This window comes from Convolutriloba macropyga, chromosome 8 (assembly GCF_964194025.1).
Source record: "Convolutriloba macropyga chromosome 8, txConMacr16.3, whole genome shotgun sequence".
In the NCBI taxonomy this organism is placed as follows: domain Eukaryota; kingdom Metazoa; phylum Xenacoelomorpha; order Acoela; family Convolutidae; genus Convolutriloba; species Convolutriloba macropyga.
This window is the reverse complement of record NC_134475.1, coordinates 47,654,537-47,673,632: the sequence shown is the minus strand read 5'-3', so window position 1 is coordinate 47,673,632 and position 19,096 is coordinate 47,654,537. Positions and strand designations below refer to the sequence as shown.

The following is a 19,096-nucleotide window of genomic DNA, read 5'->3' as shown; positions in this document are numbered from 1 at the left end:
CAACTGTAATCAATCTGTGTCAGAAACCTTGCGTTAATTCATCAACTAAGTTCAATCCACAAACTAATAGAGAGTGTTATTCACAATTTTACACTCATTTGATGCAATTCCCTTTAGTTAAATACCGAGAAGATCAATTTCTCTAAATTCCGAAAATTTAAGCGTTTTGGAAAGTCCATCCATAGCTGCACCTACCTATCTGTAGTTTGAAATATCAAATCGGTTCACCTAAAAGAAACGAAAACTGACTATGAGAACTTATTCAGTCTTTGATTACTTTCAACACAACCTTCTGTCGAATTTAGGGTAAATGGACGACAGAGAATTTCTTGAAGTTAATTACTCTGGGCAATCTGGGCTTCACCTTTATGAAACCACTACATTTTTGTTTCTGATAAATTTAATTTCGCCACTTGATTTCCAATTCTGGTTTTCTTTAAACTCCCTAGTTTGCTTCAAGTTTAAGTTTGCTTTAAGTTTAAATGGATGTCAGAAGCCATTCATTTGTTGAAAATATCCGAACGAACGTGTGATGTTTATTTTGATGTCCTGTTTTCAGTCTGGAATTTTTCTTTCAACATTAGCAAAATTAATAAATGGTGGAAAATGTCAAATATGGCAAAATATGTTTGAATCGACAATTGCAATTGATCTCATTATCTAAAACTGAATGCAACTCAAATGCTTTTGAAGTATGCGTTCAATGGACCAGTTGAATTTTCGCATTTGGTATTACTAACAAGTCATCATCATATTTGCGGGTTCAATTTGATCATATATTTTGTTTGATTTTGATGTTAAGTCCTATGGCCGCCCTGCCAAAGGTCATACCGAGAACTCCTGTTTGGTCAAGCTTATTTTAATGGTCTTTTTAATTAGTTGAAGTATACAGTTAAGTATTGCGTAATAACCGTTAAAATCTCAACAAATATAAATTTGATCGAAAAAAAGCTATACTGGGTTGACCAATAGTTTCAAACATGGATAATTGATTTCGCAATTTAAAAATGTATGATTTTGATAAACCTAAAACTTTGTTGTTAGATGAATAATATACAGCTGAAAATTTTCATCAATTGAAATCCTATGTCTACAACCACTCCATAAAGGCTTTTGAGATATTTTGCGTTGTGTTTTCTAAGTCGTATATAGGATTACGTTAAAAATAATTTTTTTAAATTTCTTTTCATGAAAGTTCTCGAAAGTTTTCGGAGGAAGCCATAATAAAATATGATTTTATAACTTCTTTCATTATTCGGTCAACCCGGGATTTTCAATAGGTGACGTCAATTAGTTTCTGTTTTTTCGGATGTTTTGAGAGGCCTGATCCTGTCTGATGTCTATAACCACGATTGTGTGCATTTTTCAAAGCTGTTTGTTTTTCTATGCATTGATGCTTTGTCGCATCTTTGCGTGTTAAGGATATTTTCTGTTTTTGTGAGTATATTTGGTGAATTTTGTTTGCAACGGTTTGTTCTTGGTTATAAAATTTTTTCAAGACTTTGCCGTTTCACTTTGACAATCAGGAATTCTCGATGACTTAGTTTTGATCACATACACTCAACTAATTCTAACCAATTTTTCATCAGCTGACAAAGTTCAGGACGTATATATTGGCTCTGTTTTCCAATGCTCTGTTCTGGTCGAAAAGCTCACGTGCCATAATTCTTCTGAAGACGTCTGATTTGTTCAGACAATTAAAAATTTAGGTGGAATGGCTACCACGCGTTATTCTAAGAAAACTTCCTCTTGAAGACAGGTGTTGAAATAAGATCAGCTGTTCAAGTTCAGACTGCCTCTGTTGGTTCTGTTTTCCAACCCTCTGTTGTGGTAGAAAAACTGACTGGCCATAATCCAATTGAAGGCAACCAGTTCTTTAGGACAATTGAAGAATTAGGTGAAACTTTGGCCACGCCTCTCTCAAAATCTGGAAGAACTTGATAACTCAGCCTATGACAACTTGGTGAGAAAACAAAACTCCACTAGAGAAAAAGCTCGCTTGTTGTCCCTTTCCCTATCACAGTCACTGTTTGGAAATAACTGGTCATTTCCCAAAATGCCGGTCAAAAAACAGCGATTTTTTTTCAAAAATGCCTGTCAAAAAACGGTTCATATTGTTTAAAAAACGCTCAAGCTCTAAAACAGTTGTCTCATATAATAATAAAGGTCAGAAACTATCATTTCATAGGTTTTACAACGGTTAAATTGGTTGTACCTGTCAAAAACAAGGGTTTGCAGCATTTTTCGTTAAAAAATACAGTCAAAACAATCATGTTTCCTTATACAAAATTTCAGTTTTGATATCAGTATTTTATATAAAGGTGTAATAATATGCATAATAGCCTGATTAAAACGCCATTTTGATCTGTTTCCGTTAAACTACGCTTTTGGCCTGTTTTCCAGAGCTCAACGTCTCGAAAACTCTATTCTATTTAGGAATATCAAGAAATTTATAGTCTCTTTTTATGGTCTTTTTTTATGTACGAATTTTAATTCATACAATTAGAAAATCTTGGTTCATAAACGATCAACGATCATTGTTATCAGTTCAACCCATGCAATCACCCATGCAATCAAAATGATTTCTTTTTCGGAAAAATTGTTTGAGGCAAAACTTCCTGTTCTGGACAATCACATTTCACCCGCCAATGAGGTACAACTAGAATGATAATTCATTAAATTTGGGCTCCCCACTCATTGGGTGAGTCAAAAACTTATTACTATAGATTGTCCCCGCTCATGGACGACACACTATTCAATGCCGACTCGCCTCCTAACTTCTGCAACAAGGATTCAAAGATCTGCTCCCGTTTCATATGTGTCTATAATCTCGCATCTTGTATGGTCTTGTATATTGAATGTTTTCAGCTTTCAACTCACGGAGGACGTGGACGTAGCCAGCACTCTACAAGACCCAGAGAAGCTACTGTCTCAGTTGAATGAGAAGTACCACAGACAGAAAGTGTTGTACAAAGAGACGAGAAACTACTATTTCAAACTGAATCTATGGGTCTTCTTCCTCCCTCTACTTGTTGTACAAGGTTAGTTTTCTTTTTGTCTGAGACGAATCTTTCAAACTGAATAGTTCATAAGTCATTTACAACTTTGATTCTGTAACATCGTACACATTTCTTACACTATCGTTCCTATAGTGGGACATATCTGCAGACATTTTAAATTTTCACTAAAGAAGTTTTAAGACTTGGCAAGTCTTGGGCAAGTCTTAAGACTTGAAATAAGACGTGATCAGCACCGATTTGCCAACTCAAGACGTATTTCACTGGAGAATTACTGATCAACACTTGAGACTCGTTCTAGGTGCACAGATCTGATAAGGCAACGATGAGATCTTACATTATAGAACTTTTTCTTATCAGATCTTAAACGACGAAAGTTTTTAATCAGTTTTTTGACACGAAAAAATTCTTATCCGAGCGTGCAACATAAAAGTTGTCATGAGATAAAATTGCTGGTGGCGCCTCATATTTGCAACAATATCCAATTTCAAAGCGAAATCCTTAGAAGTTTTGATAATTGATCACAAAACAATCGCCATATGTCAAAATGACAAGAATTCAAAAGATGCGCAATGCCGATTTTTCACTGTTAACTAAAAGTAAAACTTTCATGTGTAGTCTATATGCCAAGCCAGTACTAATTAGCCATCATCGTGTAAGCAAAATGTCTATTGTAATTTAGAGTAGTCACATGGAATTCCAAAAAAAGGTTGGATACGGAGTAACTATTTGAAAAAATTTAGCGTTCTTGTGAGAAAAAGGAAATTCAATTAACTTCAAGTTGAATCATGGAATGGGGGTTTTGCCTTTTTGCGAAAATGATGTAGATTTACCACTAGCATTAGGAAGTGGTTGTGTTTGTTGTATTTTTTTAAGTGCCTCACTGTACTGTGGTGCCATTGACAAAATAAAAATCTCAAATGATGGCAATTTTTCCTGGAAAAATTTTTTCTGAGGAGATATTGTATCACATCGTACAGAATAAAAGTTTAGTCAGCACTACACGATAAAATGTTTAGTTATAATCTTAATGGACCTTTGAGAGCCTTATTAGTATCTTCTCATGAAATTGACCAAAACTGCTTAGCATACAATATGTTTATGGCGTCAATGGCAATTCTTGTACGTTTCGCCGTGTGGTATTTAGAGTCCTTAAGAGAAGGCTGAAGTTTAACCGAAAACGGTTTTATCGAAAAACTTTGACCGAAAACGCGCAATGTTTTAATAAAGTAAATTGAAATAAGATACTTTATTTTCAGTTCATTGAATAGTTTAACGCTTAACATGATCACAACAGTGTAACAAAAATCGGGTGGTTAAATTTGATATCACTGGAATGTTCTTAACCTCAGAGCAGTAAAATCAAACTGGCAACCCAAATGGTGTCCTTAAAGTGTTTACCCCCAGTGATCCTGTCGTTTCTGTCGTGTAATATCTAAAAGAAATTTTTCAAAAATTGTCTTAACATCTAATATGGTTATACATGCTCTTACAAAGACATTTGGCAGTTGTTACTTGATAAAAACTCGTTTTATAGGATCAGATCAAACTTTTCATTTGTTGTTTGTTTGATTCAGGTATGACTACTGTGTTGACCCACATGTCCGGAAACCCAAAAAATGCCGAGTGGAGGGATCAGTTGAGGATAGTAGTGGCCGTTCTCAACGGAGCATCATCCGTATGGACGGCTGCTCAACTCAAACTGGGGTGATTACTAATAATTTTCCTTGTTCTTCTAACATCTTTCTCGATTTTTAAAGGCAACTATATTGGAATTGTTAGGTCTTCCCCTTATAGTCGCCCTCATCACTAGGATAGATATTATAGCGCCCGTAACTACTGTAATTAGCTCAATAGGGGGTTATATTTTTGCGGAGAGGAAGCTATTATGGTTACACTCATTAGGGTCAAATGAATTATTAATCATTTTTCGCAAAACATTTTTTTGCAAAAACTAAGTTTTATGCAATAAAAGTATTGATGGATTCCTAGGCTCTCCAATGTCTTTTGGCAGCGTTATGTGTTCACATTACAACTGGTGCTTATTGTTTAGATGGAGTCAGAAAACGCAGTCTGCCAACTCCACCCTCATCAAGTACAGAGACATGAGTGCACATGTGTCTATGTTCTGTACAATCCTCAATTGTCAGATCAATAAATGTGAGTCTATTCACGGACTTCATGAAAAGGTCCATAGGATATTTATTAGGCTTTTGAATGTTTTTCCTTGCGGTAACATCTAATGAAATTTCCAACACTTACCAACTGAGCTAGTATTATAAAAATGAGTTTGTGTACTCTGCTAATATAATAGCTCCGAATTGGCCATCATCAGTATATTCAAAAATGTAATTTGAAAAGAATTTTGAAAAAACGTAATTTCAAACTTTGATCTCAAGCACAATTGATGAGAATGATCAACATGCGTCATATTGGACCATTAGAAGGAAAAATTTATTTTCAAAATGCCATTCTAGAACACCCGCAAAAGGTATTGAATTGAACTAATTTAATTTACTTTTCTTTTAATTAGAGAATACTAACAACAAAAGATGATTCTATGGTTTTCTGACGTCGTTATGACTACGCACGACTGGAAGTTTTTAAATCTTTCATTATCTAATCATGGATTCAAGACTTTTTTGGCTCTTCGACCAAAGGCAGCTGAACTTGGTCAAGTAGATTGCCTTGTAGTCATAGAAAAGCATGTGGAAATATACGACGTATTCTCAGGGAAAAATTTTTTCCGTCCGTTCGTTCGTCTATGTTTTTGCCCTACAAACTTGCACTAGCATAGTCACCCTATCGCATTGACAGAATCTCACCTTTGCATCTTTCTCAACTGAAAACAAAAAAACTGGTTGCTAACTAAAATGCGAACGCGGGTGCATCTGCATTTTATTTCTTGATAAAATTAGCAGCTCTTGTTAATAATATTTTCAACATAGCCGAAACATCTAAAATGTGAGTTATCAATCTCTTAAGTTTCTTGATTTTAAATAAGATCAAACTTGAACAATTTTAAACCTTTTGATACACTAAATAAGTCAAAATACAAATCTTAGTTCTTCTCAGACCTTGTACCAAGCACTTGGGCAGATTCTCCCGAGGGTAATGGCTTCAATTTCCCCCTTTTTACTAAATTTATGTAATAGCGTATACTTTTCATTACGACTGCTGCGAAAACAAGAAATTGCCACCTTCCGTCAGCCTCTCAACGGTTATTATTTAGTCCCTCTCGTTTTTTACAATTCCAAAAATTGAATTGTATTGGGGCGCTGTCTTTATTTTAGGATCTGTTCACACATTTTCATAATTTTTGAAGTGAAATTGGAGTAGTGATTTTGGTCACGCCGAAACAGGAAGTGGAGCAAAAAAGCGAGTGGTTTTGTGGCGTGAAAATTTTCGCTCTAATTTTAAAGTGGAGTGAGAAAACTGTCTTTGAAGAAAAATTTGCTTTCTCGCTAGTGGTTGTTTGTTCACATTTCACTTTGATTTTTACTGTTTTTTTTCGATTGTTTGGATTGGAATTTTTTTGAATAGTGTTCCCAATCCATACATAGTTCACTCTAGGTCTAGATTTTAGTTTAGTCAATGAAAATGCTTTAAATTTTAGGTCGCGTCTTGTCCTGATTTTTTATACAATCCCAGAATTGGATTGTATTGGTGTTGTCTTTTTTTGTCGCCAGATGTTTTTACACTTTTTTTCATGATTTTTCAAAACGGGATAAACAGGTAGCGAGCATCAAGTTTGATTAGAAGTCTTTAGCCTCGATTAGTTGTCCCGGTAGGGCTCAGAGTAGTGAAGCTACTGGGAAGGCCATAATTCAGGTTGTTTTTTACGAGTATTTGAGCCCAAAATGTTGCAATTTTATCGCGTCAGTTCGTCATTTTTCAATTCTTTCGTCAATTGAGGTGTATAGAATCGATAAAGGTTTTTTGCAGGACGTAATTGCTTTCTATGACCATTTTGTGGGCAATATGTTTTGGCAATCCAAACATAGCACGCAAATTTATTCTAATTTTTACAGTTTTTAGAAACCTTTTAAAATTGTTGTCATTTTTGGGTTTTTTCAGCCCTATCTGTCAAGCAGCCTGCTCCATGTTTTGATAATATGATACTGTAACGGAGTGGTTTTCAACATTCTAATGTCACTAATTTAAGCCATTTTTGATAAAACTTGCAATTTTTTCAAGTTTTTTCGAAAGTTTTTGTCATTTCAGTTTATCTAGACCCAGGGGAAAGGGAACCTCTTCTACATACTAATAATAGGTTACTTCAAAATTTTTTTGGCCATTGAATGGTTTTGAACATTTTAATCTCACACATTTTAGCAATATTTTGATTTCCAAATTTTTTTTCTAAATTTTTTTGATATTTGTTGTCATTAATCAAGTTTTGCCATTCCCAGGGGCTGAGGATCCTCCGCTGCCGAGGGTTTGATAATATGTTGTTCAATAATAAGTGGTGGTAGTGGAATAGGTTTCCACATTTTAATGTCACAAATTTTTTCAATTTTTTCTGAAGTTTTTTGTCATATTTTGAGTTTATCTAGCCCCAAGGGACAAGCAACTTCCTCTAAGGTCTAATAATAGGTTACTGAAAAAATTAAATTGGCCATGGAATTGTTTTTAGTTGCTCTCAAGCAATTATACTAGTCCTGTTGAGCTTTTATTAATGCAATATTTTGCTTGACCGATTTTTCGTCTGACCCATTTGACTTTTCGTCCTCAAAAACGTGATGAATAGGTACCGCCCAGCAGGCATTAAGTGCTCTTAGAGCCTTTCAGCTCACTAATCGCCAAGTATGTGATTCACAGAAACTGTTTTGGAAGCCTTTACTTATGGTGTGAAGGGCGGTTCTTAGAGATTGACCCCAATCCCCCCACAACCCTCCCCCAGATCAGCCCCCTCTCATTTCACCCCCAATCCCTATACATGCACATCGTTCAGACCGTGAGCGTAGGAGCCGCGTGCAGCCAAAAACTGCCCTCCCACCATTGCCCCCCCCCCCACACACACACACACACACACACACACGCACACACACATACACACACACTGTTGCCCCCTCCACCCCACCGTTGCCCCACCCCATCAGCCAACCGCTGCACAACCGCTACAGCTAGCTTTACTATACCGTGGCTAGCTATTGAGTTAGCCAACTGGTCGTTTTAGAGCATTTCGCACAATGTTAGTTGGTTATGTTCAACATTGTAATCTCACAATTTTTCGCAATATTTTGATAAAACTTGCATTTTTGTTCAAAGTTTTTCATATTCATTGACAATATTCAAGTTTTGCCAGTTCCAGGTGCCGAGGAACCTCCCCCAGTGTTTGATAATAAGTTACTACATAATTTCTATTGGTAGTAGAGTGGTTCTCAACATTTAAATATCACAAATTTTAGCCATTTTTTTTAAAAAGTTTAGCCATGTTCGAAATTTGTTGTTATTGAGTTTATCTGGCTCCAGGGGACAGGGAACCTTTTCTAGGGTTTGATAGTAGGCTACTCCATGTTGGTAGGGTCATTGGAATGGTATTCAGCATTTTATTAATGCGCATTTATTGCAATTTTTGCGACAGACTTTGAAATTTTTTTCAAATGCTGTGAAAATCATCATGTTCTGACTTTATCGAAACGTATGGGCCAGTGAAAATTTTCCTAGGCTTGAACTTGTTTTACTGGATATTTTCTGAGGAAATTGAAATGTTGTGAAAATGTTAATTTTATCAATTTTAGCAATTTTTTTTAATAAAACTTGATTCTTTCAAATTTTAAAAAATTGTCTCTATTTTCGGAGTTTAGCGATCTTCAAGGGCCAATTAAACTTCTAAAGATCTTGCTGTTGGGTTACTAGACAGATTTGGAGGCATTCGAAGAAAATCTTTTTCAAAATAATGATTTTGACAAAATATCAAAATTTTGAAAAAATTTTTCTTTTTCGGTATTTTCATGTTTTTATCTTTTGTTTTTCCTACATTAGTGGACAATGATTACGCATTTTTTTCGATTTTTTTTAGACAAAGATTGAACTTTTCTAATGCTAAACATATATTGTTCAGACTTTATCAATTTTCATGGGCGAGTGAAAATTTTCCCATGCTTGAACTTCGGTTACTGTATAATTTCTGAAGACAACGAAAGGTTCTCAAGATATTAATTTTTATCAATTTTAGCAAGATTTCAATAAAAAGTTCAATTTTTCATTTTTTTGAAAATTTTTGTTGCATTTAAGATTGTCTATATTCAAGGGCGAAGTAATTTTTTAAAAGCCTGGCTGATGGATTACTTGACAGATTCGAGAGGCAGGCAACGAAAGTGGTTTTGAACATAAAATTGCAAAATTAAGAAACGTACAGAAATTTTTCAGTTTTTGTTTCTTTCTTGTTTTTTTTATCTTGAGTTATTCCATCTTTAGGGGCCAACTGACCTCTTTCAAGGCTTGTGCGTGCGTTAATGGGTATATTTAATAAGCTGAATTTTGACCTTTAAGGTAAAAAACTTCAAGAGTTATAGCAATGATTTTTTTTGTTTTGTTTGTTTCAGCAAAATCAAAAGAAATGGGATAAACCGATACATCCCGGTCATTACGTCATAGTGCATTAGGTTATCAAAGTTCATTACAGTGTTTGCTAGTTTACACTGGTATAAAGGTTATTAGCTTTCAGTTTAGAAGCTTAATTAAGTATAGTTTTAGAATCGAACTGAAACTGGACGCCAAATTGGAACAATTTTTGACACTGAAAAAAAAAACAGGAAAAATTCTTTTTTTTTCTGTTTCAATCCCGATGTGCATCAAACGCGTCAAAGGCGGATATTTTCCGGCAAAATGCCGGCTATGTTTTCAATTGATAAACGTTGTTTTGGGTTTTCGGGTATTGCGAGCTTTTTTTCGGATTTCTCCGGTTACTTTGTTCTTTGTCGTCTTATAAAAGGTTTGAGATGTAATGCCAAAGTTTCGTAGTGACTTATACAGTATCATGTAGTAACATTGTTTGAAATACTATTTTTGCAATTTATATTATACCAAAAATATATTATGCTGTTCATAGGAAAATTGTACAGCAAAAATTGTTCTCCATAAATAAGCTGATATTTTTTCTTCTTTCGAGTGTTTCAGTACCGCGGATGTCAATCGGTCCTATTTGCTGGCAGTTGACGCCAACGTTTAGTATTTATAGATATTACCCGAATCCGAAACATAAGTTAATCTTGCAGGATTCTTGCAAGATTAACTTTTTCTTGCAAGATCTGGCTAAACTATCTCTTTGGAAAAAAAATTGGTTCGAAAAAATGAGAAAAAGCAAAAAAAGCGCACACTAAAAGCCGGAAGAGCCCTGTCCCAAGTCCCATCCTAGGAAAAAACATTTTGGAGGCATCAATAATTGAATGTAAAAAAACTATAAAAGCATCACAAAAAGTAACAAAAGCATCGTATTATCAATCTATCACATGAAAAAGGTCCTTCGCGCCATAGAGAACAATCTTTATATCGCTAGGTGTAAAGGGAGTGGTTGAGTTTGTGGAGAGTTGTTATGAGAATGAGAAAACGATAATGCAGAATGAGATAACAATACCACCCCATATCATTCGAAGATACGACACTGGACAGATGAAAAAGGAGAATGCTCTGGGTAATATCCAGAAACAACTGGAGCTCAGAGAGAAGGAGGAAAGACGGAAGGCTGAAAAAGGTAAAAATTGACCAGTTAATAGTTAGTAACTCAAAATAAAGTTGTTTTAAGAAATTAAAACATTTCTTTTGTTCAGCAGCTAAAAAAACAGCGGCTAAGAAGAAGTCTTCGTCGGCTAACAAGGCTGACAATCCAAAAGCGAAAGACAATGAAGAAGAAGAGATTTGCGAAACTACTGCTGCTCAGTTAGAGGCTGATCCGAATGAGGACGCCCCTCTCATCAGTAAACCAGAAGGTATTTCTTGTATTTTAAATGAAAAAAAAAATCATTAGATGACGTAATCTATGTCAATTGAAAATACTTCCTCTTAAGATCTTAAAACATCGGGACCAACTCTTAGAATCGGATGCATTGTCTTGCAGGATTTTCTGGCAACCATCCACGGTAAACATTTGACTCGCAAAATTTTGCACAAGATAAACATTTTTTTCAGGAATCTAGTTTGAATAATATGAAAAACTTTTCTGAGAATATTGTAAGAATTTGAAGCGAGTTGCACGTTTTAATCCGGCCATCTTGTTCACTGTGTTTTTGTGCTTACCTAATTCGCCAATTTTTTAAAGTTATTGTGTCTCTAAGATTTGTTATAGTTGTTTCACAGTGCGATTTAAATAGATAGTTTACAAAAAATTAAACTAAAAATAATATTTTTCTGTTTTTAAGACTTCATGATTCAAAATATTTTAGGAAATTGGCATACCTAAAACTTCGCCTTGAATGAAAGCTTTATGACTGCAACTTACTCATGATTGAGAGTTTTATGGTAACAATTCCTCCATAATACATTGCCTTCTGACCTTTTTCGTGGATCCTCTTAAATTTCTTAGACCACAAATTGACTGTGCGCGGGTTAGGCGAGTCTCTGAATTGCAGTTTAAGAAAAAAACAGAGGTCCTAATTTGTATAGAGGTCCTAATAAATTGTTTTTTTATTTTTCTCAAAAAAAATTATCTCTTATGAAGTTCTAGGACTACAACTTTTCCATAATTCTGTGTTCGCTTGGAACACAATATTTCAAATTCTTTTTAAGTTAGTTTTTTGAGACATAAATTTTCCCTCCTTCTCATCAAAATTTTCACGAAAATTCTATTTCATAGAACTCCCTTTTATGAAAGTTCTATGACTACAACTTTTCATAAACGCCATAATATGAAGTTGTAATTTTATAACTTTTTGAATTATGGGATCAACTCGGGGAGAGTTTGGTCCTCTGTTGTTTGCTGGATGTTGCTGAAATGAAGTTACTTGATGTAGGAGATTGCCATTTCAATATTCAGATGATGCAGTAGTTTTTAGTTCAAACAAATCAACTGATCGAGGCAATAATTCGTTGCAAACTTGCGTTCAAAACGTAAGAGGTTACCTTGATCAGAATTATCAAAACATGAAGTCCCTTAAAAATAGAATTCATTTTGCTAAGCAGAGAAATAGTTTGTAACATAGTGATCTTAGGAACTTACCTAGACGAACTGTATAATATAATAAGGAAAATGTTAAATATTTTGAAGTTTTGTCGATTCAATGCTAACATTGCAAAATGCAAAACGTGCTTGTATGATATCATTTATGATCCTTGCATACTACTAAGAAAAGGTGACTTCGAGTGACTAGGGGGCTTTTGATTGGCAAAAGCGGCCCTCTCTTATCACGCTGAAAATCACTGTTCACAATAGGTCATCATAACAAATTTTAAAAGTAAATTCAATAAAACTTTGTTTAACAAATCTTAAATTTTGTCGACGTCATTTTTGTTTTCGTGTAGGAACCGCACCCAATAAGGCGGGAAAATCTAGTGCCTCTGGTGAAAAAACGAAGAAAGTATCCGATGATACAACTGAGAAAGCAGAAGAGGATTTGGAGGAGAAAGAAAAGGAAGAGAATTTTGACGGGACTGAAGATTCAAACATGAATGCAGGACTTCTTCTCAAGAGCATTCTGTGCAGATATAGAGCTTTTAAACGCCTCTATGGCAATGCTGGGAGGTAATATGGTTATTTTTAAATATTCAAGCGGCTATAAAATTCTTTTAAAATACGAAATGATGATAAATTTCATATTTTTTGATTGAAATGTTCAGATGCGACCAACGGAAACTTTACATACTTTTTTTTATTTGGGAATTTAAATGGCAGTTAATGTTCGGTAAACATTACATATGGCAGGTCTTTCACAGTTAAATCTGTGCACGTTTGACATGAAACGACAAACTTTAGTCAAAATTGTTCATATACAAAAGTTAAGGATTTGGGGAGAATAAAACTACATCAAGATTATGATCTTGCAAAAGAAAGTTTATTTGAGGCAAAAGGTAACTGAACGGATTGGTTGTTATGTTCCATTATTTGCTTAGATACTACTATCTCCTGAACTTGGGCTGTTTCTACTGTCCTCTTGTCTTCTTTGGTACTTTGAACACAATCCTCACTTCTCTCACAGTAGACGACGCAGACACCATTCTGTCGATGGCAGTCATTAAGATATCGGCTCTTGTCTCAATCCTCACAGGTTACAGAGAAAGTGATAGTGTTACTCGTTTAAGAGCTAAAATTGCGAATTGAGAACTCGTTACTCTATATTATGTAGTTGGCAAATTCTTTGTTGCACTAACATTTTTTGCCGCTCAGTTATACCCTACCCAGGCTGACTTGTGCGCTCGAAATCGTCCTGGTCCAGAACGTCCCAGACCGAAATTGCCCTGATCCAGACTAAAGCGCGCTTGACAGTCTGTATGCCTAGAAGCATGAACATAACAGACTATTCTAATTATTCTCTTAAGGTTAAAATTCTCTTAGCTTAGAATTTTAACTTTAAGCGAATAATTAGAATAGTGTGTTATGTCCGTGCTTCTAGGTAAAAACGGCGGACAAACGTTTTTATCATTTCGATTTTGTTCGGTATACATTATATAAAATTATAATTGTTCCGACCCCCACTTTAGTGGGGAGGGAGGAACTATATACTCAACTGGGTTTTTTTTTTGTTCAGTCAATTTTGGCCGACCGATATATTCATCGTAGAGAATTGTGAGTGCTATCATTAAAAAGCCCGTCCGGCGTAGAATACGGAATTAAAAAGATTTTCTCGATTTTCGTGTTTTACAGGGAGTTATCGAGGTTTAAAGTTTTGTGAACATTCGACTTTTTGTTCACGTTTTCAGTAATTTTTGCTAAAATTTGGCACAATATCGCTAATATAATTCAAAATAAGTAGAAATTTTTAACGGCAGAGTGTTGTTGTTACCGTTAGAGATAAAATACCGTTGCTGAATTGTTTGATTGGTGTTTTTTTTTGGCTAAAATTTTTGATAAAATTTTCAAAATTCAAACTTTTTTCATCAAAAATGGCAGAAAATATGCTTTTTTGGTCCACTTTGTTAAAGTCTGCCAGACTAAGTAACCTAGAAACCTTAACACAGACTCCCTAAACTCAAAAAAAGCGCCAGTTGTAATTAGGCGCCGTATGAAAGTCTTCTGGAATTAAAATGTTGCCGTTTTTTGCAGATTTAACTCGATAATTATACAAAATATATCTTTTTTTTTCAATATTTGAAGAATTCCACTCAACAATTGGTCTAATTCGCAAAAAAGTTGGAACACTTGGTCGGTTTGCAGGGCGCGCGACAAAATCAGGGAGAGGTTCGATGATATCATGGACTCTTAGAATCAGAGAATTTTTGGTTTTTTTTGATGCTGCCTTTTTTCAAAAAACTTTGGTTTTGTTCTTTTAACGTTAATTACTGACAATATTTTTTATTACGGCTCCGTTAGTGACAGCTCCAAATTACGTAAATTTGAGGCCGAATGTAGATACAGTTTATTTCCAGAGAACCAAAGGGTTTTTATGGATTTGAGGAAGAGTTTTTGTAAAGTTTAACTGAATTCTTGTCTTTTGCCTTCAATTCTTATTCTTTTGGCAGTCTGATTTTTGAGCAACTCAAAGATCTAAATTTCTTCCTCATGAGTTGCAAGTGAACCTTTTCTATTCATTCGGTTGTTACTTAATGTCTCTTATGTTATTGAAAGTATTTGTTTTATGGAAACTTCTGTGATTTTTTGAAATTGACAGTTTTTTATATTTTTTTAGTCAACATTTTACTTATTCGCAGTAAGTACAGATCAACCTTTCCTCCTTATAGAATAAAAACTAATTTAGTGGCCGATTGTTTTAACAGAAGGTTTTCTTGCTTTTGGTACTATGAGTTTCTATACAAAATTTTCTGATTTTTGCGCATAATTGCCCATTTTTGCTGTTGTTTTCGTTCTTTTTTGTAAATTGTCACATTATTTAACATTCTAACTGAAAAACGCAAACTGTCTACTCTTTTAGTCGAAGCTTTTGATGGCTATGAATTTTGAAAATATTTGTTTTCGATAAAAAGAGATAGATTTTTGAGATCTGCCAATTTTATTTCTTTTAAATTGTAGCTAAGCTTCTCTGTATACAATTCACATCATTCTTCTTCTGAAATACATTTTGCTCTTCATAAGGGTTTTATTTTCCTCAAATGGTCTTTCTTCTTGGAACAACCAGTTTTCATAAAACCAGTTTTCGTGATTTTTACAAATTTGCCCCTTTTTTGTAGGTTTTTGTTTTCTTTTCACAGTATCACAATAATGAGCGTCTTTTGACTTACAAATGTTGTAACCTGCAAAAACTGCAAACGAAGAATTTTATTGGTTACAGTGATCACCTTAATATTTAATTGATTGGGGGGACATCGTAATCGTGCATAATTTTTCGTGCAAATTTTGCCTGTGTTTGTCGATCTTTTTGTAGTCGTATGACATATCCTGGATAATGAAGGGCCTCTGTGGCTCTCTATTGGGGGTATAAAAGTTTCTCTCAATGATTTCATTCGATGCGTAATGTTTCTAATCAGTTCGAATTCAATACTTTTTTAAAAAGCAATGTTTCAATAAACTTTTGCCGCTTTTGCTCATTTCTAGTCGACTTGTTGCCAAGTCACATTGAGGAAAAGTCCCATATTTTGTTCCAAAAAGTACCGGTTAATCTTCTTAGTATAAATTTTATCTGATGCCCTTTTGATTTGGTTATTAGTGGTTTTCAAAAATGGACAAGGAGTTTTGGTCCTAATTAATATTTGTAACTATTTGATTTTTATTGCCGTCTTTTCTGGTAGTCGTAATATGGTAGCCACAGGTCTCATAGACCCTCTAGAGTAGATTGTTTTGTTCTTTTAGTAGTTTGTTGAACGATGTGTTGATATGTTAATTTTTTTACCTCGTTCTCATTTGGTAGACAATTAAGTGAAAAATGTAGATGAGCGGGGTCAGAACTTATTGTGCGAACGCACATTACCGAGCCTCCTTGTTGTAATATGTATTAAAAATGTTGTAGGACTTCAGATGACTCTTCAGTGGGAGAATGAAGGATCCAAATGTCTGGAAGCTCATCAGATGTATAGAAAACTGGACTCTGAAATCAGCTACAGGTATTAAAGAAGTGGTCGCATTTGGAAAATCAACACATTGTCTATTTCGAAAACTCGGGTTTAGGAAATCTATTTGGCCCCCTCCATGCCTTACACTTTACCGATTCTGTTTTCTGAGAACTCATTTTGATAACCGTAAACGTCGGCAAGCATATTGATTAATTTTTATAGTTTCCGGGATAGAAGTCAGGATCGTTTTTTCGTTATAAATATTTAATTTACTTCTATGTACCTGAACTTCGTTTATTTGGGACTCTCAACAGAAAGCTAACAAATGTTCTTTTTACAGGGGCATCAGATAAGCCTGGTCATGATTTTCTTTTTATAGCAAATGATGCCAGTTTGCACTAGCAAAAAGTAAAAATAAACTCAGTTAGTTAGTAGTCAAGAGTTCACTCAAACTTTGAAAATGGTTGGTTTCAAATTAAAAATACGATAAGTACAAACATGATAATTAAATAGATGCAATCTTGGTGTCAGGACAATTTACCCAATATGAAACTATCACAACCGAACATGGGATTAAATTATCCGCTTGTTAAATCATACGTGTAAGAGCTATTTTCTGCTAATTAGTACTCGGATTATGGAACGAAAATATCAATGTGAATTGGGTATAATTGCATTGGGTATTTTGGTATTGGGTATAATGGCATTGCGTAAATTGTCATGTAACCGCAATCTTTTGTCGTTGGAATGGAAATGTGCGCTGATCCAGAGAATAAGAGACTACAAAACAAATAAAATAACAAGCCAATCTAAAACTAAAAAAGCCATTTTTGCGCAGAAATGGTCACAAAACATATGAAATAATTAGGTAAAAAACAAAATCTCGAAAGGAAGCTTCATTTTTGCTTAATTGCAACGCCTAAGATACTTGTCATTACTGAGAATGAGTGATAGGACAACAAACGAAACGACCACAAACAGTAGCAAAGATCAAAGTCACTTGTCTTTTTTGGAAACAAGCGGTGTCAAATTGGTCAAAACATCAGATGTCAAACCGTTTATTTGTTTCATTAAGGCTGTCGAAGTTGTTAAAAACGTTATATATCAGATAAAATCTTGAATTTGAGTCATTAATTTTTAGTGAGAGAGTCAACAAGATAATCCATCAATGAGAGTTATTGATGGAAAATTAGAAAGAATTACAAAACGATCAAAAATAAAAAGGCGCTTTTTAAAAAACAAATGGTGTCGCAGTGGTTGAAAACTCAAGATAAGTATTTAAATCATTAACACTAATTAATTTTTCCTCTGCAGGGAGACAATGAGAAATGCCTTTGAAAACTTAGGTCATAGAACCATACTGACCACAAAACTGAAAAAAATCATTTATTTTCTGAAAACATGTAGCGTCCGATATGAATTAAAACTATTTTTTTGCTTCAATCATGTCTCATCAAAGAGCAAGTTAGACACTTCGTTAATGAAACTAGGAGATAGAAAAAACAAAACGACCACAAAAGGGCATCTCTAAAAAGCACGTTAGATAGTGCTTCAATCAGTCCTCATTAGAGAGGCAATGTGACCCGTCATTAATGAGACTGTGAGACATGACAAGAGAAATAAATACGAAATTGAACAAAAATTAAAAATTGCCGAAAACTTTATTAAAAAAATATGACAGAACAGGTTCGAAATAATTATCGAAAGCCTTGAGCTATCGAACTCGTTATTGATTTACAGAAGTGTGACAATGTAGAAGAATTTAATACATTAAGTCAGCAGAATACAATACTTCCATGTTTAAGGTTGATGCTAAGTGAGCAAGGCGTTCCCATTAAAAATGCTGCCGAGTTCGCCTGGAAGTGCAGAGATGTCGAGGACCAGACGGTGGACACAGAACCCAAAGTGCCCAACTTCATAATTGCACAAGTATCTCAGGAATCAATGGAAACACAGAAAAAGATATTCACCGACAGCAGTGAAGGTCCTGTCGAAGAGACGAGCAACTACATCCCTTAAATTTAGTTGAGCAGGTTGTTCTACTGAACTAGATAAAGACTCTAGTTTGTTTCCATGTTGTATTTGTTAATGAAAGTCATTGAAAGTTTGTCAGTCTTACTACACAGTATCAAAAACAGCGCTTATTAGTAGCAGCGTTCATTTGCTCCATAACTACGAAACTAAAAGCTTACTTGCCCCGGGCGCAATAACATCTAGATATTTTGAATTCTGAAAGCATTTACCAATAATAATCCCTCCTCTAGTCCATTCTCTAAGCGGGCTATAGAAACTATTATGAGCCATAATGTCGTCAGTTGTCAAAAACTCATCGCACGCTGAGAATAATTACTTCACTCCGACTAATGAGTACGAAACTTTTAATCACCTAGCAAGTTTGTATGTGTTGGGGAGGAGGGGTCCTGTGCTAGTTGAAAGTTCGTATTTCGTCATGTGATTTCTTTTGAAAGACATTGTGCGTGTTAGTAATTTTTTATCTTGGTACTTGTCTCTTTCTGAAATGAGCCTTTAAACTTTTTTTTTAGTACAATCAATTAATAATTCTGCCTTCTAATGTTTTTGCCTCACTCTTTGAGAACCTAAATGTAACTAGACTTTCGGGTCCAAGTTAACTTTTCTTCCCTTTTTGTCATAATGTTGCTATAATAAATGTTGCAAATTGAAAATAGAAGGACTGGAGCTTAACAGTTAAGGCTGGTTTCAAAACATATCTAAAACAAACAATTCTGAATTTGAGTTGCTACATATATTCCTTCCCATCATTGTTTAACACAACATAAAATCACCACTGAAAGGTCACCTAACAAAAATAGACAATAATAGCAATAAATTCACAGAATATGAGATGATCTGGTTGTTATTTTAATATTGAATCAAAGGTTCTTTCAATAGTTTTTCTGAAGCAAATTCTGGTGAAATGTACAATATAGCAAAAAAGTTTGAAAAACAAAATTTCTTGG

General features: G+C 34.5%; 1 protein-coding gene across 5 annotated transcripts in view; it reads left to right on the top strand.

Annotated features, from left to right (window-relative positions):
- The window catches only part of LOC142344773 (uncharacterized), a 79,223-nt gene extending 60,533 nt beyond the window's left edge, over positions 1–18,690 (top strand). For all 5 annotated transcript variants that reach the window (XM_075396692.1, XM_075396694.1, XM_075396695.1 and 2 more), the window contains exons 2-10: positions 2,869–3,041; positions 4,595–4,724; positions 5,071–5,177; positions 10,522–10,716; positions 10,793–10,951; positions 12,480–12,699; positions 13,068–13,222; positions 16,076–16,169; positions 17,924–18,690. In XM_075396692.1, the coding sequence (XP_075252807.1) occupies positions 2,869–3,041; positions 4,595–4,724; positions 5,071–5,177; positions 10,522–10,716; positions 10,793–10,951; positions 12,480–12,699; positions 13,068–13,222; positions 16,076–16,169; positions 17,924–18,137 (1,447 nt within the window). In that variant the 3' untranslated portion in view covers positions 18,138–18,690. The remainder of the gene's footprint in view (positions 1–2,868; positions 3,042–4,594; positions 4,725–5,070; positions 5,178–10,521; positions 10,717–10,792; positions 10,952–12,479; positions 12,700–13,067; positions 13,223–16,075; positions 16,170–17,923) is intronic.
- The last annotated feature ends 406 nt before the right edge of the window (positions 18,691–19,096 follow it).